Source organism: Cyprinus carpio, chromosome A24 (genome assembly GCF_018340385.1).
Source record: "Cyprinus carpio isolate SPL01 chromosome A24, ASM1834038v1, whole genome shotgun sequence".
NCBI classification, from domain to species: Eukaryota; Metazoa; Chordata; class Actinopteri; order Cypriniformes; family Cyprinidae; genus Cyprinus; species Cyprinus carpio.
Window position 1 is genome coordinate 21,334,972 of NC_056595.1, and position 26,068 is coordinate 21,361,039.

At 36.5% G+C, this 26,068-nt stretch overlaps 1 protein-coding gene across 5 annotated transcripts in view; it reads right to left on the reverse strand.

The window, feature by feature from the left end:
* LOC109088406 (arf-GAP with GTPase, ANK repeat and PH domain-containing protein 3-like) overlaps window positions 1–26,068 on the reverse strand; it is a 148,828-nt gene that overhangs the window by 62,591 nt on the left and 60,169 nt on the right. For 3 of the 5 annotated variants that reach the window (XM_042714644.1, XM_042714646.1, XM_042714647.1), the window contains exons 2-8: window positions 15,587–15,645; window positions 13,250–13,337; window positions 7,339–7,424; window positions 4,696–4,837; window positions 4,203–4,337; window positions 1,561–1,688; window positions 398–553 (exon numbers count right to left, since the gene is read on the reverse strand). In XM_042714644.1, the coding sequence (XP_042570578.1) occupies window positions 398–553; window positions 1,561–1,688; window positions 4,203–4,337; window positions 4,696–4,837; window positions 7,339–7,424; window positions 13,250–13,337; window positions 15,587–15,645 (794 nt within the window). Of the gene's footprint in view, window positions 1–397; window positions 554–1,560; window positions 1,689–4,202; window positions 4,338–4,695; window positions 4,838–7,338; window positions 7,425–13,249; window positions 13,338–15,586; window positions 15,646–19,413; window positions 21,527–23,406; window positions 23,638–26,068 lie in introns of those variants that run through there. The other 2 variants (XM_042714645.1, XM_042714643.1) reach the window with 2 other exon arrangements.

A 26,068-nucleotide genomic window follows, 5' to 3' on the forward strand; every position in this document is an offset into this window, starting at 1 on the left:
TATGAGGCAAATCAAAATTAGCGGAAATCCAAGCGTCTCTCCTTTTCCTAAACATCTCTCGCCTCCCTGCGTATACTGAAATATGTAGCTATAAAAAGCATGTGGTCATGCGCTTCTGTGGTAGCAGAGGCAGGAGGGATTCAGTTAAACTTAGCTCTTGTGGTCAGAGATGGCATTACGCTCTCTGGCTTTGCCCTCCACTGCCCTGGGTTTGAGGGGAAGGGGGTGATGAGACCTAGGGGCAGATCCACTCACTGCAGACCTAGAAACAGCTTCTCTCTAGCTCACTGGCTGTCTGAAAGCAACAGGGGCTGCTGGGAGATCTGCAGTCAGGGGAAGTCCAGCACTCTCAGTAGTGGGAGTGCGTGGTGCTCTGCATTAGCTGCCTCATACTTACTGTGAAGATGTTGGAGCGTCGTTTGGACTGCTTGCGGATGGGCGTGGGAGTGTTGGGGGCGGCCACCGTCTCGATGCGCATCTCCCTCTGGCTTATGCTGGGGGTGGAGGGAACGGAGGAGGAGTAATCGCTGAATGCACCTCCTCCATTAGCAGCCTGAAACAGAGAGGGAGGGATGGAGAGAGAGGGAGAGAGAGAGGGAGGGAGGGATGGATAGATGGATAGGTAGAGGAAAGCAGTTAAGAAAAGGAAAGGAGCAAGAGGGATATAGTGAACAAAATTATCAGCATGATTTTCTGGATTTTGGTGGGCAGCACATTTTATACTGTACAGATTATTGTAGTTCATAAAGACCTCTTCTTCCATCCCAATTCTCTTGCTTGTAATATGCATATAAATATGGGGATAGGAAAGCACTTTTGAGTGTGCAGTAAGGCTTGATACCACATATGCCTTTGTTGCATACTATGAGTGTTTGTTAGTACCACGGTAAACCTTTTTTATTGCATTAAATATCATTGCTACTAGAATTATTGTTACTGTTGTTAAACTATAATAAACATTTCTGTATTTAATTTATTTGTGATGAAAATATGGAAAATATGGTTACCATGGTACATTTTCAAAATTGAAATATGTGACCCTGGACCATAAAACCAGTCTTAAGTGTCATTTTTTATATATATATATATCTGAAAGCTGAATAAATAAGCTTTCCATTGGTGTATGGTTTGTTAGGATAGGACAATATTTGGCTGAGACACAGCTATTTGAAAATCTGGAATCTGAGAAAATCGCTTTTGAAGTTGTCCAAATGAAGTCCTTAGCAATGCATATTACTAATCAAAACTTTAGTTTTGATATATTTACGGTAGGAAATTTACAAAATATCTTCATGGAACATGATCTTTACTTAATATCCTAATGATAAAAGAAAAATCAATAATTTTGACCAATACAATGTATTTTTGGCTATTACTAAAAATCTAGCCCAGCGACTTAAGACTGTTTTTGTGCTCCAGGGTCACATATGTGGCTTCTTAATAACAACTAGCCAATTCTTTTCTCTGTGATTCTGCTTGCAGTTTGCATGCTAGCAGCTTCAGGACAGGATTTGGCTGACAGAGGCTGATCCTAGATCAGCACAAACACCCCAGACTCACCTGATTGATGTGTACAGAGGGGATGGACGCGGCTGGGACGGACGAGTGGCTGGGAGAGTTGGGCAGAGATTTACACGGACCAATCGAAAGCTGCTGTTTTTTCCTCAGTGCCACCACTTTCTGAGCAACTGCAATCACACATCATAAATATTACAACTATGCAATCCATGCATTAAAAAGATTAACTGTAAATACATTTATAATGTTACAAAAGGTTTCAGTTTCAAACAAATACTGTTCTTTTGAACTTTCTATTCTTCAAAGAACCCTGAATGTATCATGGTTTCTATAAAAAAAAACAAAAAAAAAAAAAAACATCACAAGAATAAATTATATTTTTAAATATTTTTAAATAGAAAACAGTTCACTTAAATTGTAAGAAAATTTCACAATTTTACTGTATTTGTAGACTCTTGACTTGAACTATAGTGTAAAGCATGCAAGTATTTGTATATATTAGTTTGACTTAAAAACATTTTTTTATATATATTTTAAATATATATTTTATCATAAAAATGTTTATAAAACATTGTTAAAATAAATGCAATTTAACATGTTTTGCACAGCTAATCTAGACACTAGCTGTGTTGTTGTTTTAGTCCTGCATAGAACCAACCACAGTATATGCATATGGGAACAATTCATAATTGAGCTGTCTGTTAATAACCTATAATGTCTCTCAAAGCCACTGATTCACAGTAAATGTGATTACAAGCATAAATAAGACTACAAAGTCTCACCATCTCCAGATAACAAGCGCATCTCTGTCTTTTAATTATTTCAAATGCAGCCAGAGGAGGCAATTACACGCAGGAGAAAACAGCAACCGTCAACACCCCAGCAATAAAGGCCAGGACGAGAGAATCCATCCTGACCACTATGATATTAGACAGCGCGGAGAAAACTGCAACACTGCGGAGCAATAAAGCTGCTGGAATAATCGCAGCCCCTGCAACCGCGGGAGGAAGTCTCACATGGATATACAGAGCAGCGATACCAGATTACTGTGCGGCTGCTGGATGAATACTTATGTAATATGTATTTCTAGGTGCTGTGAAACCACTCTACCTCGAGCAGGCGGCTAGAGGGACACAAAAGAGATGTGTGGGCAGATTTCTGTAGCTTACTCTGCGATACATTCATGCCACATGACGACAGTGGGCGGAAGAGAGCGCTATCAGTGAACTCAAGAGTGCCACTGATATTCCAGCTGGTTTTCAGGATTGTTCATAAATGCACTAACCACTACCGACGTAAAAACACGCTCTTTGTTAGACGAGGAGATAAAAGCAGGATCCAGAGCAAAGACAGAACAATGCATGATGATGCATTCAGAATGTCTCACAACCATCCTTAAAATCTGCTGAATGTACATAACATAATACTATAAACTAGTAATATAATAATAAATACCCCTTCATGGTCATACCTTTAAAGATTAATACAGTAAAACACATGATCAACACCAAAGTTTACAGAGATGCCAACTATTTTGTCTGATAAACAGTATGAAATCAATGTTTTAACTGCTTTGTAATAATTGCTTTACCTCTGCTTTTTGATATAATAAAACAATCATTAGACTACAATAATTAAGCATAACATGCTAGTAGTAGTTATAATAATAGTAATGGTAATAATAATAATAATAATAATAACAATAATAATAATAATAATAATAATAATAATAAACAACAACAAAATTTTATAATAATAATTCATTTTTGTTTTTAAAAAGTTTTTAGTTTGTTTAAATAAAAGCAATAAAAATAATAGTAATATCATTATTGATTTAGTTGTTAATACAATAATAATTTAGAATAATAATAATTATTATTATTACTATTGTAGTTCTGTCATTATGTTTATACAATGTAAGTGAAAATTATTTTTTATTAAAAAGTTATAAAAATATATAATTTATAAATATTAATAATATTAATAATAATAATAATAATATTGTTGTTGTTATGTTCTTACAATGTGTAAATGGAAATTGTTATTTTTATTGATTTATTTAAAAAATGTTTTAAAAGCCCATTTATTTGATGTATTTTTAGATAATTCCACTGGCTTGGATGGATTTTTTTTTTTTTTAACTGTTGTTAAATTTTGTTCTAAAAACATTCTTACAACCTCTTCACAAACATAGCTTCACAATTATTAATGCTCACACAGGATTCACAAAAAAAGTATTATCAGGTACTTCAGTCCAAGACTTGTCCATATTTATATATAAAATATGAGCTATGTACTTGATTTACAGAGGGATAATATGGATATTTTTTACACCAACGCATCGCTTCACTTCAGAAGGCTTTTATTATCCCCCCGGAGCTGTGTGGAGCACTTTTTATGATGGATGGATGCACTTTTTTGAGCTTCAAAATCTTGATCACCATTCATTGCCATTATAATGCTTTCAAGAGCCAGGACATTTTTTAATATAACTCTGATTGTATTCGTCTGAAAGAAGAAAGTCATATACACCTAGGATGGCTTACGGGTGAGTAAATCTTGGGGAAATGAACTATCCCTTTAACTGCAAACCAGCTTAGTAAACTCACACCTGAGGATAAATACTTGGCATTTACACTTAAACCAGTGTTCAGAGACACTGTTCATCACATCAGGCATCTCACCATCTTGAAAGACTCTCTCCACGTTAAGACCATAGGTGGAGCAGGTTTCGTAATACGTGGAGCGTTTCAGGTCGTTGGACAGTTTCCGAGCCCGGGCGTCATCTATCACTCTCGGGTTGGCAGCGCTGATGGCATCTAGAAATCATATGATGGCATAAGACACAGCATATTCATTTTTGGGTGTACTATTCCTTTAAACTAGCTCTTCGGCACACACAATGACAGTAAAGCATCTACATGTTCATAATTGTTAATTATGCATCTCATCAAAGTGCAATTTGAATACAAGTACTGGGTGAATGCGTAAGAAAGAGTCTTTTTATCCTTCTGCTTTGTTAAAGCAAGACGAATGTACCTTTTCGTCACCTTTAGATGATGACTAAGTGTGAGACTTCCACGGCGGATTTAATAAAAACAAGTGCGCATCATATTTTACGTATCCTGTGTTCTACTGTAGAAGAATAAAGGAGTCAGTGATGGTGTTATGACTCACCCTGCGTCCCCACCAGCACCATGGGAACCTCTGCCGTGTTCCTGTAGCTGGAAAGACGCAGGAAGTAGTTATAAACTGTCTGGAAGCTGATCTCATCCTCCAGGCTGAAGACGAACACCACCGCGTCCACCCAGGCAGCAAACTGAAATACGTCAACAAAACCTTCTCAATCCAACCATCTCTAAATAACATCTTTTGATTTAGCCATCAGATTTAGCTTTTTTTCCCCACATGAAAATATATTATAATATATTGCATTAATATTTTGAATCAGTTTTTATGTTTTTACTTTCCATTTTCATTGTAATTTTAGATGCAGTTATAGTCATTTTGTTGTGTTTTTTGTGTATTTATTAATGTTAAGAAAATGTGGAGTTTTTTATTTTGACAGAAATTTATTATTTAATTCAGCAGGCTTGCATTAAAAAAATTCACATTTCATATTATAATTTAGAATATTATAATATATATATATATATATATATATATATATATATATATATATATATATATATATATATATATATATATATATATATATTACTTTTAAGGTCTATATATATATATATATGTGTGTGTGTGTGTGTGTGTGTGTTTTATTTATTTATTTTATGTAAGTATGCATGTATTTATTTATGTACATTTTTGTTATTTTATAACATCAAATTAAACTAAAGAAATTCTGCATTGGCAATTAGTAGAAATATTTGTAAAATATATTTTATTTTCATTTAATGTTTATTTTATTTAAAGTAACCAAATTGTTTTGTTTTATTTCGGTTTCTGTTTCAGTTTTAGTTTTATTTATCTAAAAGCATCTCTATCTATCTATCTATCTATCTGAACAGCTACTGAGAATTTTTTAGCAAACTTAGTTGTTTACCGAAGCCCACGTGTGAGTTATTCCTCTATTTGTTTTCGATTACCTGCAGGAGAATAATTCTAATCATGGATAAATTACATGACTAGTAACTGGAATTGTTTCGGAGCCCTGAGACACACTCATTGACGTCTGCTTGAAATTTGAAGGGCCGTATTACAAATTCTTGTGGTAATTTGCATTCTAATCAATTATACATTACCATAAAACCAGCTAAACGGAACACAGACTAACAGAGAATAATTATCGCTGCTATTCCACCAGGAGCTACACTGGCAGAAAAGTTTCACTTGAAATCCCCGTTCCCACATCACAGGAAGTGAGTCCTCATTCCAGCTCGGCACGGCTGAAAGCTGCCATGAGAAGCATCAGACTATAATTACACTGAGCCGCAGCAAAATGTGGAAATAGGGCCACCCTGAAATGGGCCCCACGGGGTAAGTACAGCGGTTCATCTCGACACAGCCCCGCGTCCTACTCTCTGCTGGTGGAATGAGGACTGGGTGACACATTTGTGGAATATTTTATCAGCTATTTGGACAGTTCTCTGCTTTTCTCAACTTGCGAAAAATCTCAGTTTCTCGGATATCATCAATTACTGTAACGCCACGTCAGCATGCAGCCCCAGAGCTGCAAATTGAACAAGATAATTAATGTGTTTGGTGTATAACTAGTACTTTACAAGGCAATATGTAAACAGTTTTTATCCACAAGAGGTACAGTTAGATGTCCTTACATGACCAGAAAATGTCCTTAAAGGAACAATTCACCCAAAACAACTTACTTTCTTCAGTGGAGAAGAAAAGGAGATATTTTCAGGAACGTTCACGCTGCTCTTTTCCATACAGTGAAAGCATACAATGACCAATAAGTGTGTGTATTTCCCCTATTTTTACAATTAGTTTACCTTTGCAGTCATTTAAACACTCTAAGTTAATCTATAAATCTATTTATTGGTTATCTGCCATAATGTCAACTATTATCAGTTTATTGTATTTTCATTTTAAAATCTGTCCTTCTGTATAAGTATTAATGACAATATTTATGGTGCTTTTCCACCCTTTTCTGGACCTCAATTACCATTGGTCACTATATATCTTGTTGTACAAACAGTTTTCTGTGGAACAGAGCAGCATGAACATTCTTCATAACATCTCCTTTTGTGTTCCACAGAAGAAATAAAGTCATAACAGTTTGAAAACACATGAGAAATGAGGACAGATTAATTAATTAAAAAAAAAATCAACTTAGCTTAGATTTTATCAGAGTTTTCAATTGCTAAAAGTGAATTAAAATGAAAATTAAAAATATAAAAATAAATGTTGCTATCAAAATATGAATAAATACTACAATACCATATAAATAATGCTAAAATTAATTTTAGTATCACAGACACTATTATAGATTTTATTAATATTTTGGATCAGTTTTCATTTTTTTATGTTTTTTTTTTTCATTTTAATATTAGTCACATTTTTAGTCATTTTGTTGTGTGTTTTTGTGATTTTCAGTAGGTTTTTTAATGTCTATACAGTTTTTATTATAGTTTTAGTTATTTTAGTACATCACGTTAAACTAAATTAAAATGATAAATATTGTCTTGGCATATAGCTGAAATAAAAAGTTTTATATGTATAATATATATTTATATTTATTTCAATTAATGTTTATTTTATTTCAAGTAACTTTTTTTTTATGGTTTTAAATTTAGTTTTGTTTAACTACAATAACTCTGCTGCTTTCATGTTTAACTTGAGGCTTACCTGCAGTTCTGGTGGGCCACCTTCATCCCTGATCAGCAAGAGATAACTCTGTCCATCCACCACAATCTCCTTTTTAAACCTCCCTCCTGCAAGAACACAGAATAACATTACTTACACTGTTTCTACAACATGGTCCTCTCTGAAGCTCATTTACCAGCAGGCAGTGTGCCGCTGACGTCAATGCCATAAAGATTAAGGGACTGAAGATATACCCCTGAGGAACTCCCTACAGCTCCATCAATCTGAACGCACAAACATTTCTAATTTTCAGCTTACGCATACCTTCTGGCAGTTGTGAAGTGTTGGACAAGGGATGGAGAAAGAGAGAGAAAGAGCCAATGAGTAAGTGAGCGTGTAAATGAGTGTTCGGGATGAATGTATTTGCATGTCTAAACATGACTAATGATTAAACCCATCAGAAAACCCATCGGCAGCCCATTGCTCCTGCTTCATTATACAGCACATGGAAACATGGGAATCTCTGTTAACACAGAGTAGAGCAACTGATTTGTTGGCTGAAGAAATATCAACCAACAAATGAAATTAGCTATTTCGCCACCAGATGAGAGTATGAGACTTTGATTTTTCACCCTTTCCCATTCCCTTCTCAACAGATGTGTTTTTTTCATTCCTCACAGCCGCTGGCGCTGAAAGCTGATGGAACTTTGATGCCATTGAGATTCCCTCAAATTAAATTGCACTTATTTTATAGTAGGAAAGTTTGTGGAGCAGAATGAAACTTGCCTTATGGTAATCTTCTAGGAGGACAAAAGAGGTAGGGTGAGATCTTCACAGATTATGACAGGTTAAAAAGGCAAGGCAATGTGTAGAATATATGAATAGCCTGGAGAGAAAAGGGCTCAGTTTGGTTGAACTTCACCTGAAAGTGTTAGGAATTTAAATAAGGAGCCATTGAAAGGCACAGAATGTTACAGTGGCATGGTACAGAAGTTATGTAACAATGTAAGCTGACAGAATTATAATATTATTATAAAAATTTAAATAACATAAAATAGAAACATACATTTTTTTACAATATTTAAATGAATACATTATTTGTAAAAGAAATAATAAAAACTTTATTTTAAACAAAAATATGAATATATAATAAATTATATATCACATTGAAACAATCACAAATTATCATAATTTCTATTTATTTAAATAAATGAATTCTAAACGATTAATTCTTAACTAATTAGTTTTATTTTACCGTAAATATAATAAACTACTAATACGTTACATGAAAATTATATACATAATTATAATAATTGATATAAAAAAGTGTTTTAATGTAAAAATAGTGATGAAAAACTTAAATGATAAATTAATAATATTAGTGTGTGTATGTATGTATGAATATATATATATTCTGAAATATATCATTATTTTAAATCTAAATAATTATTTATAACTATATTTTAATAATTAAACCATTATTAAAGCAATAAACAACAAAACATAATTAAATTGCTGTGATTATGTGAATACTGTTCATGAGGGAACTATATTATCCAAAATGTAATGAACCTTACTTGACGTTCCATTTCCAGTGTGATGAATAAACATGAAGTGATTCGAGTGACTAATTTAAAACATGTTTTGATCCATTATTTGAGCTGACTGCCAAAAATTAAGGATGAAAGGTATTACACCAAATCGAATTAAAAATGCAGAGCAATTAGATCTGGACACCCTTGACATGCAACGTGATGAGAAAATGTGGCAATGTAGCATAATGCATACTATTTCACTATAAAGAAGTAGTCAGCATTCAGTTCAGTTCATTAAGCACATGACCTCCCTTTACTTTAACTCTATTTTCTCCTGGGAAATGCATGATGGAGCTTTGTCACTCCTGAGCACCTTTTATTGGAAAAAAATAATGACTGAATGCTTGATGCACAGAGTATGACTGGAAGCTGCTGAAGTTTGTGCCAAATAGCAAATCCTTACTTCCAAGTTCAGTGACCTCTGGAGTAAATTGGCATTAAGAGGTTCACCGAGGGCACTGAAGTACAGCCTGACGGAGCGCTAAGGGATGTTAATAATAGCAGAATGAAACACAACATGACCCCATGGAGATTTCAGCCAGCGACCTCATCAACTAAGAGATATTGTCCATAAAGCCATTAAGCCAAGAACACTACACTTTTAATTACTCCACCTGTGTCCCGAGAATTCATGCTAGCTATTTTTACTCCGTCAATGCTTCCCTTGAGACTAAAAGCAAAATAAAACGTGTAAAAATTCAGCACAGTTTTTGCTCTAACAGGAGAAAGTGAGCAATATGTTCATATTGTCCAATATGAATACACCTGCAAGCATAATAAATATGCAAAATAGCGATGTGTGATATTAACTTTATACAACAGTTCCAAAAATAAGAAGTTATTTTTTTTTTTGTATTGCCAACAAAAACAGTTCCAAACAAAGTTGGATCGGAACATTTGTGCATCTCAGAAACACTCTGGTGTTTCATTCTTGAATGAATCAATGATTTAATAGTCATTCATAAAGACTATTCATAAAGTCACTTGCTTTGTTTTTTAAATGAATCAACCATTTGAATGAATCATTTGAATGAATGATTCAATGAATCACTCATTAAGACAGGCACTGGCCAACACCTACTGGTGGTTTTAGTGTCATATTTATTTATTTATGACAGGCCTAAACCAGTCAAGGTACCAGCATTAAAAAAAACAAAAAAAAAACCAAAAAAAAAACAGTAAGCAAAATAATGTTTAGTTATCATTATCAAACAAAAAAAAACCAACAATTTTTTGTCAATATCGCACACTCCCATTGCAAAAATAACTTACTGAAGAAAATGCAAGTGATGCTTGTATGCAAAACAGGCTGCAACTGTCAGAAAATCACTTTTAGTTCTTCCCCAATCCACGATTTGAGAAATCAACTAGTTCAAACTCTATCTATCAACTCTAAAATATGTGCAATAATTCTTGAATCAAGAAACACCACTAAAAACAGTTTTTAATTGAAAAGAGCTGAGTTTAACTGCTTTTTTTCCCATAACGCATTCACTGAAGCTTTTAAAGTAGGAGATAATTGCATTGGAGCCAGAAAGGGCATGTCTGAACATGTCAAGATAGTACAGAACAAACATCCCTCCAGCAAAGTTTCCTGTTCATTCAGACGTTTGACAGAAAGCCGTGCAAAATAGATGTTTTTCATCTCTCAGTTTTTGCTGCAAAGGCTAAAAAGAAAATGGCAAAAAGAAATCGAGCCTTACTGTCACCAGCAGAGGTGTGTGAGGCTTTTTTTTTTTGATTGTTTTGAAATTTAGCCCTGGTTTGGGTCTTCAGGAATCCGTCGTTATGATTCTAATCTCTAATTTAGATTTCAGAGGGGCAGCTGGTGCCAGGGGGGCATAAACATTTCATCTCTCTGCCGTCACTCAAAAGTAAACGCTGAGGGTTGATGACATGCTCCAGTGGTGGCAGGCTAGGCTGCCTGACCCTCTGTTGCCATGGCAACACTGGAGCAATCGTAGAGGCGGAGCATCGGCATGGAAACTCAGAGCTTCATCTGTGCAGGAGCCAAGGACCGATTACAAATTAAGATTAAGAGAAATTAGGGTCAATTTCAATCAAGCGTTGCTTAATAAACCCGGGAACGTCTACCATTCAAAAGTCTTAGAGGTTTTAATAGAAATTAATAATTTATTTGCAAGGATGCATTAAATTGATCAAAAGTGACATAATATATTTTAAATATTATCAAAAAATACTCCTGAAAAAAAGTAACCCCAAATAAATAAAATATTAAGCAGCACAACTGTTTTATCACTGATAATAACAATAATAAGAAGTTTCTTGAGCAGCAAATCAGAAGGATTTCTGAAGGATCATGTGACACTGAAGACTGGAGTCATCATGCTGGAAATTCAGCTTTGCATCACAGGAATATATTATGTTTTAAAAATGATTAAACTAGAACAGTTGTAATTGTGAATATTTTAATAATATATTTTTTTTTTAAAATACAGTTTTACTGTATTTCTGATCCAATAAATGCAGCATTGCTGAACTTAAGTGACTTCTATCAAAAATATAAAATAAATTTAGTAACCCCAAGATTTCAAATGGTTTTATAAAACCATTGTTTTATCACCGGATACCATGGTACTGTCATTGTATTTTCGTCAGAGCACAAGCTTTATTATAGAACATGATTGGCATTCATTTTTAATAATATATAAATAAAGTCAATAAAAATAACATGTGGCACAGCTTCTGTTCTGCTTTGATGTGTTTTATAACAACACCATAAAAAGACTCCAATGTACGGTTCCTGAATTTTGAATTATAGCAGAACAAATATCTTTTAGTTTAGCTTATGAAGTTCTCTACTCAGATGTGTGTTAACACCAATCCCACAACGATTCATTGATTGTCATTTTTCTCATTGCATTAGAAATGCACATTATTCCACATCGGTTCCACAGTCACCGGTCAGAGAGAGGCAGTGAATCTGACTGAATGAGACTGAACTGTGAAAGCCGAATCCAAAACAAGTCCTAACAGGCTCCCGAGCGTCTTCTTCCTTCAAGAGACACTCAGTGTGCATACAGGCATCCAACCAAACCCACTGGGCCAGAATACTCAACATTTTAATTCATTTTAAGCAATGTGCCTATTGTTCACCACACTCCAGGTTCAATGCAAGTTTAAAAAATATTGTCAACATTTCAAAAAAAAAATTCTCTCTCTCTCTAAAACAAACCCCCTTTTTTTTTTTATTTACAGCAAACATATAATTTACAATAATGTAAACACTAAGCTAAAGCACTCAATTTATACAAAAATGTGCATTATAAGAGCTAAAAAAAAGTCTAAATCAACCCTTTAGCAGTGGAACTACTCGTTATGCATTACAGATGTAATTCTTGCTAACTCACTCAGAAAAGGTTGGTAAGTGATTTTATCATACTAGACTCATGTTAAGACATTGTACTGTATGTTTGCTCTATGGTGAAAATTTCAAAACAAGGTCTTTAACATTGATTCTAAGATAATCTTGCCTCATAGGTTTATTGTGTAAGTGCATCACCTACAACACATTTTGTCTTAGCCATTACAAAGTAAGGAACAACTCAAAGTCTTAATTATGTACATGAATTGAACCCAGAATATTGGGTGCAAAACATGCTACGCTTTAAAGGTGTTAAATGTGTTTGAAAGAAGTCCCTTATATGCTCACCAAGGCTTATTTGATCCAAAATATAGTAAAAACAGCAATATTGTGAAATATTATTACAATTTCAAAGAACTGATTTTTTTTTTTTTAAATATATTGTAAAATGTAATTTATTCCTGTGATCATTACTCCAGTCTTCAGTTTCACATGATCCTTCAGAAATTCTTCTAATATGCTGATTTGCTGCACAAGAAACATTTCTTATTATTATCAATGTTGAAAATAGTTTTGCTGCTTCATATTTTTGGGAAACCCATGAAACATGTTTTTTCAGGATTCTTTAATCAACAGGAAGTTTAAAAGTACAGCATTTATTTGAAATGGAAATCTTCTGCAACATTATAAATGTCTTTTCTGTCACTTCTGATCAATTTAATCCTTGCTGAATAAAAGTGTTATTTTCTTTAAAAAAAACGAACAAAAAAAAAACCTCACTGACCCAAAACCTTTGAACAGTAGTCTATTAATGCAATTAAAAACTGAAGTCTAAAATTTGACTTTTAACCTCAGTGTCAACCTAAAACCATTGCAGGGCATCTCTAGCTGCCAAACGAATTAGTTCATATAAAAATTAATAAAGCGCACAAATGACCATATGAGATGATACAAATTCATGGCCAGCAAAGTCTGCTCCGCGGCAGGAGGTCTTGTTGGGTGACCGGCCCTGACAAACACACTGCTCACTCACCCTCGGGCGACTCCTCCTGGACATATGTTCCTGTCAGATACCGGTGAACTAACGCTGACTTCCCACTGGACAGGTTTCCCACGATGCCCTGCATGCAGAAACAAATGAGAGTCAGGCCAGAATAGAGCAGAAAATGACAGTGTTTAGATGCATAAAGCAAACAGAAGAGAAAACCAATGACTCTCTGGAAGACAATCAGTGAGAAACATTTCAGGATATTAAAGAACTAATAAAACTTAAAGGTGCTCTAGCTGTATTTGTGAACATTTGCCTCCAAGACAATAATCACTTTCATCAACTGTTCACTACCAACAGATGGAGAACATCCGTTGTGCATCCAGGATTTCCTTCGAACAAGTCGAGATCCCTTCTGTCATCAAACAAACACCTCAAGCGTGGAGGAAGCAACTTTCAGGAGTTTCCTCACACCTGACGTAACTGTTCTGGCTGTCAGTCCACGGGACGGCGGCTGTTCCTGCACACCTAATCCCCTCACAGCTGCGGGTAGACAGCTTTATAAACATAATAAGGACAGATTTACCCGTCTTTCTCCTCAAACGCTGGAGATGAAGGACTTCCTCTGACAAATATCGAAAAGGAACGACTAGGAGAGCGCTGATAAAGACAGATTAAGTTTTTTTTTTCTTTGAAGAATTCAGTAATGGCAGTACTTCACAAAGGTTTACACTTTCCCCTGCACTTTCAATGCTAGGATATTTGTTTTTTTTTTGTTCACTTGATTATGCTTTCAGCTAACAAGACAAACTGCTCTGATGAACACATTTTCAGTATTTAAATTCCTTTTCACAGAATTCCAAAAATGTCCCCCAAAATTCAGCATAGAAAATGTGAAAATAAAGTCTTTCTAACCAATATGCAGAACTAACATTTAAATCATAAGGTATTCTGTTATATAACATTTTTGTAAAACATTTTGTAATATAATGATTAATAGTAATGAAAAATGGCTGTAATAATTAATTATATGTAATAAATAATATAATATATAATTAAAATAATATTATACTATTTAATTACTATTATTATTATTATTATAGCAGATAAAATATTTTAATATGCTAATGGAATCTTTACTATATAATATAACATAATATATTATTTACTATTACTATAATGTTTATTATATATTCTGAAATACACCAGACCAATTAAATTAAATTAAAAAGTGTAAATGTCCATAAAAATTGCATCTTTTATATTATTTGATAACAATATAATGGCAATAATTAAATCAACTTAATTTTTACACATTTATACATATATACAATAAATAAACAATTATTACAAATATAATAATAATATATAAATTAAATAATTATATAATTATTTAAGAATTATATACTACAAATTATTATTGTAATAGCAAATAATACTAATTTTTAATAAATTATTTATTAACACAATGTTTACATTAATTATGGCTAAATACACAGGACCAGTTAAACTAAATTAAATGGAAAAAAAATTAATAAAAAATTTTTATTATATAATTTTTTAATATATTATATATGTATATTATTATTATTATCAAATCAAAATATAATTGCATTAAATAAATGCTAACATCAGCCATTGACCATATACATCGTGCATCACTAGGACCAACTTGAGCTTCAAAAGAGTACCGAATACTGCTTTCGTCATGGAAATGGAAAAACTCTGTCCTTTCTTTTCCCAAAACACCAAACATCCTCCTTCGTCATCATTTAAACAGCGTTCGGGTTCATCGAAGGGTGGTGTGTACTGTTAACAAGGTTGAAACAGTAACAATCCTCCTCAATAATAAAGGCCCAGACGAGCAGTTAGTTACTCGCCGCAGGCCTCAAGAACAAAGAGGGGGACAGAACCTTCATTAGGAGAATACTGGATGTAAAAGTTTCATGAGGATATAGTTTCATCGCGTTGCCTCATAATAAGATGTTAGAATGAGGGTGTTTTTTAAATTGGATAATTATGACTCTGGAGTTGGATTATTCTTCCATGAAGCTGATACTGATACTAGTAAAACTATGATCTGCATAATTGTATGTATATTTTTGTACTACTAAATGATCCATATACACATAGCATACATTGAGTTATTCTAGTCACATTTTTTTTACAGTGATATTCTGTATGAAGCATCAGTGAACTCTGGAGGCTATTCTGAGGGAATGTCAGCAGAATAACTCAAGAGTGACACGAGCAGAAATATCATTACAGAGAGAGACTGACATCTCACAGCTTGCTGAACATATTCAGTCCTCGACAGGATTTACTGTTCCAAATAAAGTTAAGAGATAAAATGACAAGGCAAAGGGTGGGAAGATCACTCACCACTTTGAGCTCTGGTACTGATCGACTTAATGTCCATTCCTGACTGTTAACGAAGGAATCTGGAAAGAAACAGACAGAAAACTTTAGCATGTGATGATGTCATTCACTGACACTATACGTTATTGCTTATACACATATAACAATCCTTACGCCCATCAACCAGGAATATTATTCATGAAATCATTAACAATAATCAAAAAATCATGAAAAAACATGACAGTGAAAACACAAGCCTCATTGGCCCAGCAAAATCCTGCCCATTTCCATGCCACACACACACTATCTGTTGTGCAGCGATTACATCATCACAGCGCCACATGGGCAGCCTTGTTTAAAGCACCACAGAGGTTTGTGGCACTGCATTGTTCGGTTCATTTTTCACTCCGCTGCTCTTGTCCAATCTAATCAAAATTACTATTCAAAGCGTCGGGGAAGAGAAGAAAAAAACCCTTTGTGGATTCAAGGGGCTGAGAAACACACACCAAGAAACGAACCCATTTGCGAGCGAATATTTCCACGCATACCAAAAAGAGACTCATTCAGTTCTTGTGTGATGGTGAGAACATGGTGTGCCAAGCGTAACGCACCGCAAGTCAAGAGGTGTTTTCTCCGTCCTTCATTTAAACTTGATGTCTCACCCTCCCTTCGCACTCAACAAACTGCTGAAGTGACTCAGATGAGATTCTTCCTGCTGCGCTCAGCAACATGCCCTGATGAAACCAGGCGTTTCCAACCTCCATCCTCGCTCTCACACACAGATCCATGGAAAAGTGGACATACGCCAACAGGCAAACACATCCGAGCATGACAACCATTCTTTTCCCAAAGATGTTTCAAGTCAAAACAAATCAAAGTAATTCAACTTCAGATGTCAGCTAAAAACTGGCTACACGTGATCTAAACTCAACTCACGTATCAAGTAAACACTGCGGTATTTTGGAGCGACAGATGTGAATGTCACTGAAATTAAACCCTATTGCGGTAAAAAGGCATCAAACTGATGTTGCACTTCAGTTTGGTGCTTTTTCTCATGTAGAGTGATCTGCAAACAAAGCGCTTTTCGTGTCATATGGGAGCTGAGGCAAACTTTACTGTTACCAAGCTGAAGAAAATGTGACTCAGAGTTGTAAGAGAGGGCAAGGTCATTGCAAATCACATGGGAGAGCGTTTAGAAATAGTGCTGAATGCAATTTCAGGTCCAGTTGGAGACATACAGAGATGCATGGAAATCAATAGGCATTTTAAAGCCTCCTTTGAAAAATGCAGAGCATTTTGGGTAAATTAATGGTTAGAATGCATGTCTCAAGGTGTTTATGGTTCTTTTGCACTCTTAAATCAGAAAGGAAATCCTCTGTGCCTGTATAACAAGCTTTCAAGCTTTCTATGATGCTTTTTTCTAGCTATGCACCCTTTGAAGTGCCCTCACACCATTTTCTTACCCTACCATTGAAACCCAGCCATCAGGGCCCCAAGGCCAAAAAGTCATCCGAATTCCATCAGAGCAAACCTGTAAGGAGAGTCTGGCACTTTGTATGCAGGTGAGGGTAGAAGGTAAAGCCTTCCGGGCCTAAAACACAAAGAACTCACAGTTACAGAAAACAGTCAAGATCAAGGACCGACCTGCTTGTCAAACTACCAGGGCATGTTGCGACAGGTACGTGCAATCCGCAGACATAAGCTTTGGTCCAAAAAGCTCTCAAGTTCAGCAAACACACCTAACATTCAGGCTGTCAGTCAACTTTCGTAAAAAAAAAAAAAAAAGTTGGGGAGCTTGGGGAAGATAGTTTAAACCTATTAAAATAAACTCAAGCAGATGCCAAGGGTGTAAACCTCCCTTTATTTAATATCTCCATTTGACGAATGACTAATTGTACTGGCTAAAAACAAGCCCTGTAAGTCATTTGTGTGAGCTTGTTGTGCTAAAGCGAGCTTTCCAAGATGTACTTGAGTAGGTGATGTGAGTAGATTGTTACAATCTCACAAGTCCATTGATTGGATGATGGACGATTTCTAGTTGGATCACTTTAAAGTGGCAGTTTCACTGCTTCTGCCCAAATACTGTCCATTAAAATAAAACATAACACGAAACAAAAATTAAGAACAACCATATCTAACACTCCCTTTGTAGCTGATCAAATCATTCAAGTTAAAGCAAATTATTATGTGCCAAAAAGATCACAATTTACAAAAAGACCACACATAATCTATTTTTTTTTATAAAATTAGTCTCTGCATATTAATATTGAATGCAAATTAAGGGATTGAAAGCTCCTCCTTTATTATGAGAACGAAATAAATATGCACAACCTGAAGTGTCATGAAAGACTAAAAAATGTTTTTGAAATTATGGATATTTATGGAAAATCTCAGCATCAGTAACTCCAACCCTCTTTGAATATGAAATGTTGATAAATCAGCCCAATGAAATATGAATCAACAAATCTGAATAACACTCTCAAAACGTATTACCGTTACTAATGGAGTGCAAGAGTGCAACCAAACATTTTACATTTGTATTCTTAGATAGACAGAGAGACAGACAGACAGACAGACAGACAGACAGAAAAACAGACAGACAGACAGACAGACAGACAGACAGACAGTTAGAGGTACAGACAGATAGACAGAAAATACATCTTCCCTCCTCTATGCAGCTTTCCATTCCTTCATTTTAACATTCTGGTAAAACTTCAAGGTGTGCTGCCAATAACATCATCTTCCATCCTGAAACATGTCCTCCTCACTCAAACATAAGGACAGCTCTATTTCAATAGCAGATGTGCTAGCATCTCTCCGCTGACATTTCAGTCATCTTGTGTTTGCAGACGTTTCATTCAAATTATATATTGCAACCTGGCATCTTCAACAGCTAAAGATTTCGCACTGCGTTTGCAAGTGAGACTTCACTGCTTAAAGACAAAACATCATAAAAAAGGAATTTGTTTTAACCTTATGTAATGCTGCACAGTGCACACATACTTATTACAAATATTTACATCTAAAAAAAAATGCCACAGGCAAAACTAATACACTTTTCATCATCGAAATAAGGATTACAAAGGATCTGAGGTGACTTAAGGTTAAGAGCCTAGGCATGTATACATCTTGTCTCACTCTACGTAACTTAATCCCTTTTTAAAATCACAGCGTAAACCTCTGAAATGGCACTATTTGTCTTCACTACCTCTGAGACAACGCAGAATCTGCAGGCAAAAGGTCGAACAGACAAGGAACAAAAACGTTTAAAATATCATGAGGTTGTTGTCTGCATGCCAGGTTACGATTTAACCTTTAGAGCTGTGAAATCAAAAACAAATCCCAACTCCAATCCCATGAGAACAGGACTGTTACGTATAACATTGTCCAAAAGGAAAAGAATTCCAAAGTAGAAGCTTCTGATAGTAGAAGAGTCATTAAATTATTTCCTCTCTTTATTCGTCTATCATCTATCCTTGACTCATTCCTGCAGTCTATTTGATTACCTTGAAAGCGTTAATGATTAAACAAGATTTGATGGACGCTTTTTTGCTTCCTAATTCAATTGCAGTGCACACTTACACTAGAAGAAAACTCCTCTTGGAGCTAATTAACAGCTCAAGCACACACACACTCCAACAGAGCCAAAGCACTCAGAGTGAATAATGCATTTAACCTCTTATTATGCCTGTTGGTGCTGCCCAAGCCAGACCTTCAATATCGTTTTAATATTTAATCAATTTGACCTGCTCTCCAAGGCTACATCCTGGCACTCTTCAGACAAAAAGCAGCACCTTTCCCTGCGTCAGACGGGGATGTGGAAAGATATTTATGCATTTTACACAACTTACCATGACCTTTGCAGAAACCAATGCCAGTTAGAGTCTCTATAGCAACAGAATCTGGCTTTTTATTTCTCACAGGGGGGTAGCTGCGAACTGCTTGGCTTTCAGTGCACAGCTCAGATTTGTTGCTGAACAACGGGTCTTTCCTCTTAAAACGACTAGCGATTAGCTGCCAAAAACTAGTCTCTGGTTGCAAATGTTTGGTGGGCTTTGTTAGTTTGGCAGGTTTGAGAGGGATCTCCAAGACGGCCACCTTGCCCCGAGTTTGGTACTGTATGTACTGTGTGACCCCTTGATCCTCATCTTGCTCATGAGCTGGCGTTAACATCCTGCCAGTAAGGTAGGAAAATGGGCGAGTGGTTTGTATAGATTGTTCTCCGATACTTGAAGTGCGTCTCCGTTCAGTTCTTTTCTCCTGCTCGGGTTGATTACGATTCCGCCTCATCCTTAGACTCAAGCTCCTCCGGAGGGATCCAAATGTTGTCTTCGGTTCTTCTGTCTTCTTGGGTTCCTTTAACCTTGTGGAAGTTTGTTTCGCCACCACTTCCTTTCCAGTTGCCTGTCGACCAAACCATCTCCATCGGAAGCCCGGACGAGGCAAACTGCCAGTGCAAGTAGAAGTGTCGTTTGCGAGCTTATCCCGGGATCCAATACGCTCTTTATTAAGCTCAAGAACAGTCATGCTAACGGGCCGCGGTTTGTTATTGCTTTTCAAAGTCCGACATATTGGCGATTCTTCTAGTGGATGAGGAAACAGGCTGACAGAAGGCGGCATGTCTGGTTTTAGACCGTCTATTGCACGCAGCTCGGCACGTCTTGTCCTACACCGCTGGACCACATCTGGGCAACCTTGCTTATTTAGGGTCGATGTAGGCAGAAGATTGTTGTTCGAGTTGGTAGCTGCCAACATACAATCACTGTGAGGTTTTGTAGAGCTGTCTTGGTGGTTGATCGCTGTGTTTTGGTGTCTCCTGTTATCATCTGGGAGGACGAACATGCTCACGGCTCTTCTACTGCCCAGGAGCCGAAGCCCATGTGCAGGCCTTCGCAAGACCGCCACATGAGGTTCTGTTGCATTTTCCAGAAAAACAGCACTACAACTTAGTTCCTTAATGGGAATGTGGCCAACATCTGCTTCGGTCCATGCTTTTTCTTCCCCAGCCAAGTCGAAGTCTTCCACAGACGCTTGTTGCACACAGCTGTCCTGGAAGAAATTAGGTAACCGGTCCGTCCTCATTCCTAGTACTTCCCCTTTCCTCCACCCCCCATTACCTGTGCTGCTCAGGTAAAGCTTGTTGGGCTTTCCAACTGCACTCCTCCTCTGCCCCGGGCTTTCTCGACGTTCCTCCCTCTGATCCGCCTCTTGTCTTTTGCCGTCCTCCTCCTCCTCTCCCACGTTGTTCTTTACAACTCCTAGCTCAGCCTCTCCTCTTCTCTCAGCCCCTCCTGAAGGCGTCAGAGTCTGTACCTCCTCCTGGAGTCCCATTCTGGAAAACAGCAACTTTGTACAGATTTTTACCAATTTTGTCTTGGCGAAGAGATGTGATTCTCCCTTTAAAAATCAAGTTTAATATCATGGACACACTTCCACAAGCTTGTTCTCTGCAACTTTAGCACTCTCTCTCTAACACAGTCGCTCTCGGAGTCTTTCACCTCCAGGCCACATTCCAAAAGCAAGCATAATCCCTCACCTTTGACTTGTGAGAGATGGAGACGGAGTTGAGGGGGAAAAAAAAAAACTTCAAACAAGCCCCAGCATGACCTCACTGCAACTTTTACCTTGCAGGGGATTATGGGGAGAAATAAGCACAGTGTAGGCAAATTCCTTAATGTTCCGGTCCTTGGCATGAGCGAGAGGGGTCTGTTTGAACTTCAAGCTGTTCCCACATGTCCCAAAGATAGCAGTAAAACAGGGAGCAGAATCTTTTGTCTCCTTAAAGGGGAGCCATTGCCAAGGCACCTGTAGAGAAATCCCTGTGGGAGTTACTGCTGTGACTGAAGATTAAAACGGAGGTTGCCTGATGCTTGGAGCGGCGAGTATCTTCTGCACGGTTACCAACATTTGCACCATCCTAAAAAAGCATCCAAATTAAAGGGCATTTTGTAGAGCTTCACTTTCCCAGAGCCTGCCTCGGTCATTCTCTCTTTGGCTCCCTTGTTCCTACCCTCCCTTCCTAAACAACCCTCCCTCGCAACTGCATTTCCTCATCCAAATGAACATGACAGAAATTGGCAAACAAAACTGGGGAGCTCATTTCATGAAGGCAGGATGAAATGCCAAACAATTCCCCAGTTTTCTCATGCAAGTTTTGCATATGCTAAAAGAATTGCATGTAAAAATTTTCACATCACCTATGGGGGCTGAACAGCTGAGTCTTTAAGTATTATAAGAAAGAAAGTTAATGTGCAATGAAAATGAAATGATTTCCCTCGAGCCAGTGGAACTAAATGTGCATGCAGAAGCTGTCTTCACTATGAAAATACATACAGAAGAGTTCAAAGCATCTACCCCATATCCAATAGTTTAGCTTTGCTATTAGGATGGCTTGCTAGGATTCAGTACAACATGAATGTCTGTTCCTAATATGGAGAATCTGACTGGCCTAAAAACCATCTGGATTAGGAAAACAAGGGAGCATTTTTTGTGCTTGTAAAGAGCACCCACAAGTGGTTCCAATGAAAAATACCCCACCAGTTCAATACTACTACACTGCCATAGAGAAAAACTATTAGACTGAGACTCACTTGACAATGTTTAAACAAAGATATCTGCGGTGTAATGGAATTTGTGAGAGGAAATATTTCAGTTGGTCTATGGTAACCTTACATCTGTCATCTGACAGACAAAAATACAAAATCAAAGGCAGCAATTTTGTCTGAGAACAGTTTATATATTACTTCATTCATAAAAACATCAGCCACAACTTTAATCAAACAGATTTGTAAAAAGATGCCAAACTATACAGCAGCACTCTTTCCCTTTTCCTTCTTTCTTTCGCTCTTTATAGCTACTTCCCCACTTTTACTTCCTTCGTTCTTTCCCTCTTTACTTCTTTCCTTTCCTCCATTCTTTCGGTTTCTTTCTCTTGTTCTTTCCTTATCTTCCTATTTTCTTCTTCCCCTCCTTGTATTATTTTTTTCTTTCTTTCCTTTCTTTTTTCCCATCTTTAACTTCCGGTGTACTGATGTCATGAGTTTGAGAAAATCAGTCAACAGATCCAGACGATCTGTGCTCTGATCTCCTTCCTAAGAATTACATTTTTCTATAAGTCGTCTTTTCGGTAAGAAAAACATTTCTACAAGTTTCTTGGCCATAGTCCACTGGTATCTCACACCCACTCAGATTTAGATCTTTGATCAATTTCCAATTTGTATAACCTAATAAATTCAATTACTTGGACATATTTGGGAACATAATGGCTTACGGTTTCAATTTAACGCTATATTTAGCCTACCAAACATATCCATTTAGATCCTACAAGCTCTTTTTAAAACCACAACTAAAATTATACCCCATGCTATAATTATTTAAAACACAACGCAACAGCCAAAACATCATATGTATGTCCCTGATGACTCACTGTTCATTCACTACAAAAATAATCACATGTAACATATCATACCTGAAATGCCTTTACTTTTACAGCTTCCACAGCACTTCAAATACATCTAACATCAAAGCAACAAGTTCAAATGTCTACAAAGTTCAGTATAAATACTGTTTTCCCAAAAAGACTCTAGTAAACAGACATGGATATTTGGTATTCACATTTTTTCCTTTTCAATGCCCTCCAAAAATAAAATACACCGGACCAAAGATGACCTCAATTCTCGTATTTAATTGAACAGTTCAGGTTTTTAATGACCAAATGACAGCATTGAATCAAACACTACAAAAGCCAAAAAACTGAGCATGAATCAGTACCTGTGTTGATCAGACAGGAACTAACAACTGTACACATGAAACGGATTACTCTCCTTTGAAGAAGGATTTATTACCTGTGTCTACCGCGTAAGGATTCGTCACCCCCATAACCTCCACTGAGATCAAACAGTCCCCTTCGCCCCACTGCAGATGGTTGTCTCTCGGCCGTCTTCTTCCTCCAAAACACATCATTATGACGACTTCTCCAAACTACAGGAATATCCTTTAACAAATGACATTATCACTCCAAGACCAAACTACAAAACCAAGTTCAGGGTCCAAATCATATTCTATTTAAGCATGCTCTTTAAGCGAGACGGCAAAATCCTAGCCCTGTTTTTGACAAACTGACTAACGTCATGCTCATTTCAAGTGCTTGGCTTTGTCAAATATCAAAAATGTCTCGGTGAGAAGGAGGAGGTGGCAGACCGGAAACATGTCCAACCTCTGTAATCCCTCATGAGGAGGAGGCGGCAACCACGGCCTCCCTGGCTTACCTGAGCCTGAAGTAGGATTAGTCTAATCCTTAATCAACAGGAAGTCATTGGTGCATTATCCATCCCTCCATTCTGATGCGAACGCACACACAGAAACGCTATCATGTCCAACTCTGTTTTGGTGTAAAGCACGGCTGGCCCTTTCAAAACTAGTTGAACTCATCGCGGTATCTGTGCAATGCTCTGACGCAAGACGCCCCACTGATATTTCAAGTCCAACCACAACAAGGCCGTCTGTGATGAAACATTCCACTTGTCTTAAAAATCAGATTGAGCAAACATCATAAATGCAAAAATCTCAAGTGTGACAAAAACATCAATCCACTCTCCACTTCATGAAACTATTACAGAAATGCACAGGGTTGCTCAACAAAAAAAAAACATTTTCAGCCGAAACTACACAAACATTCGCAAACTATTCCCATCTAATGAAATGCATTTAATTAACGAGGTCCCATAGAAATGAGAGCACATAAAGATCATATCGACTCAACATCTCATTATGTTTTCATTAAAAACCACCGCACCATCGGCAGTACCGTCTGCGAGGCTAAATGGATACAAATACTGATGGATGACAGAAAAACCACATTTTGCCCTTGCGACGTGGTGAAGCGAACACAGAGCATTAGATATGCCTTCCATTTGTACCGATTTAATTATGCAGACCATCAGAAAGTGGGTTTCCGAATGCTTTTTTTCACCCTCGGGGCGCACCTTTATTACTGAGAACCCTTTGGAAATTGGCCTACAAGTCTAATTAAAACAGAAAAACTGATTACGGTCACACAATTAGGCCTCTCTTTCCTTTTTCCTTTTAACACTTTTAATACTGCAAGACAGTGACACAAGCTGCATGCCAATCTCTCGTCTTTCTTACTAAGACACTGTTGTGAAAAATTATTACAATTTAAAATAACTGTTTTCTATTTGAATATATTGTAAAATGTATTTTATTCCTGTGATCAAAGCTGAATTTTCAGCATCATTACTCCAGTCTTCAGTGTCATATGATCCTTCAGAAATCATTCTTATATGCTGATTTGCTGCTCAAGAAACATTTCTCATTATTATCAATGTGTTAAAAACAGGTGTGCTGATGAATTTTTTGGCACCATGGCAAAATATTTTTCAGGATTCTTTGATGAATAGAAAGTTCAAAATAGCAGAATGTATTTAAGATCATACTAATTTCTTCCGACAAAAATAAATAAATAAATGCATGAATAAATACAAAAATATAAACCATTAAATGGTATAGTGCAAATATTGCAGTAAAATATTATGCATTGATATTTTGCTGCAAAAAGGAAACACCAATTTAATCAATTTCAAAGAAAATTACCACCAAAAAGATTAAAAAATATGTTTAGCTAAATCACCAGGCCTCTTAGCATGTCAGCATTTCTGATTAGCTTTTCAGTGTGCAACTACTAGTCCAAAAATAATGTGACTATTTGTTAAGTTTTTCTTGCAACCTGTATGCTTTTACATAAAAAGGCACGTAAAGCCAATCTAATCATAAACAGATTCTAAATCATTAATCATAAATGCAACATTACCTTCCAGCAAGTTGTGTCCATAAACATACACACCAGCAGGGGGCAGTCTGTCTTCTCTCACAGCGGACTGCTGAACCTATTAGCTCAGTTCATAAATCAAGTCTAGCATCATTAAATCTTGATTTTGTCTGTATAATGTGTGCTTCCACATAGCTGCCATCATATTTCTCCCAATTATATGGTGCTAATATTGAATATTGACATTGCTCCTTGACATACAACAACAAATCGTTCCGTTATTACAAGGAATTATAAAATAAGTTTGTGTGCAGTGCAAGTTTAGGAAGGAAAATGTGTAGGAACTCACAGAGTCATCTGCACCTCCATCATCTGCAGAAGTGACTCCTGAGCACATCACAATAATGCTAATTAGCTCACGCAAGGTTATGTAATTTTCCAAGCTGCACTGCAGTCCAGGTCCAAAGCTGGGGGTCCCTGTGAGAAAGTGATCATGTGGAGGGAACACACGGGAGGTGTGGAGCGCTGTAGTGCAGTACAGTGATGTTATGTAAGGTAAGACGCTCCCCGAGGGACAAGAGCGAAGAACGAATCAAAGAATGAGTGCAAGATCCGCCGGGATGCAGATAAACAATTAATACTGACTGAAGTTTAATGAGGGTTCGTAATGAGTTGTGAACGCCTTTATACTCAAATAAAGTGAAGAGCCAGAGATATAT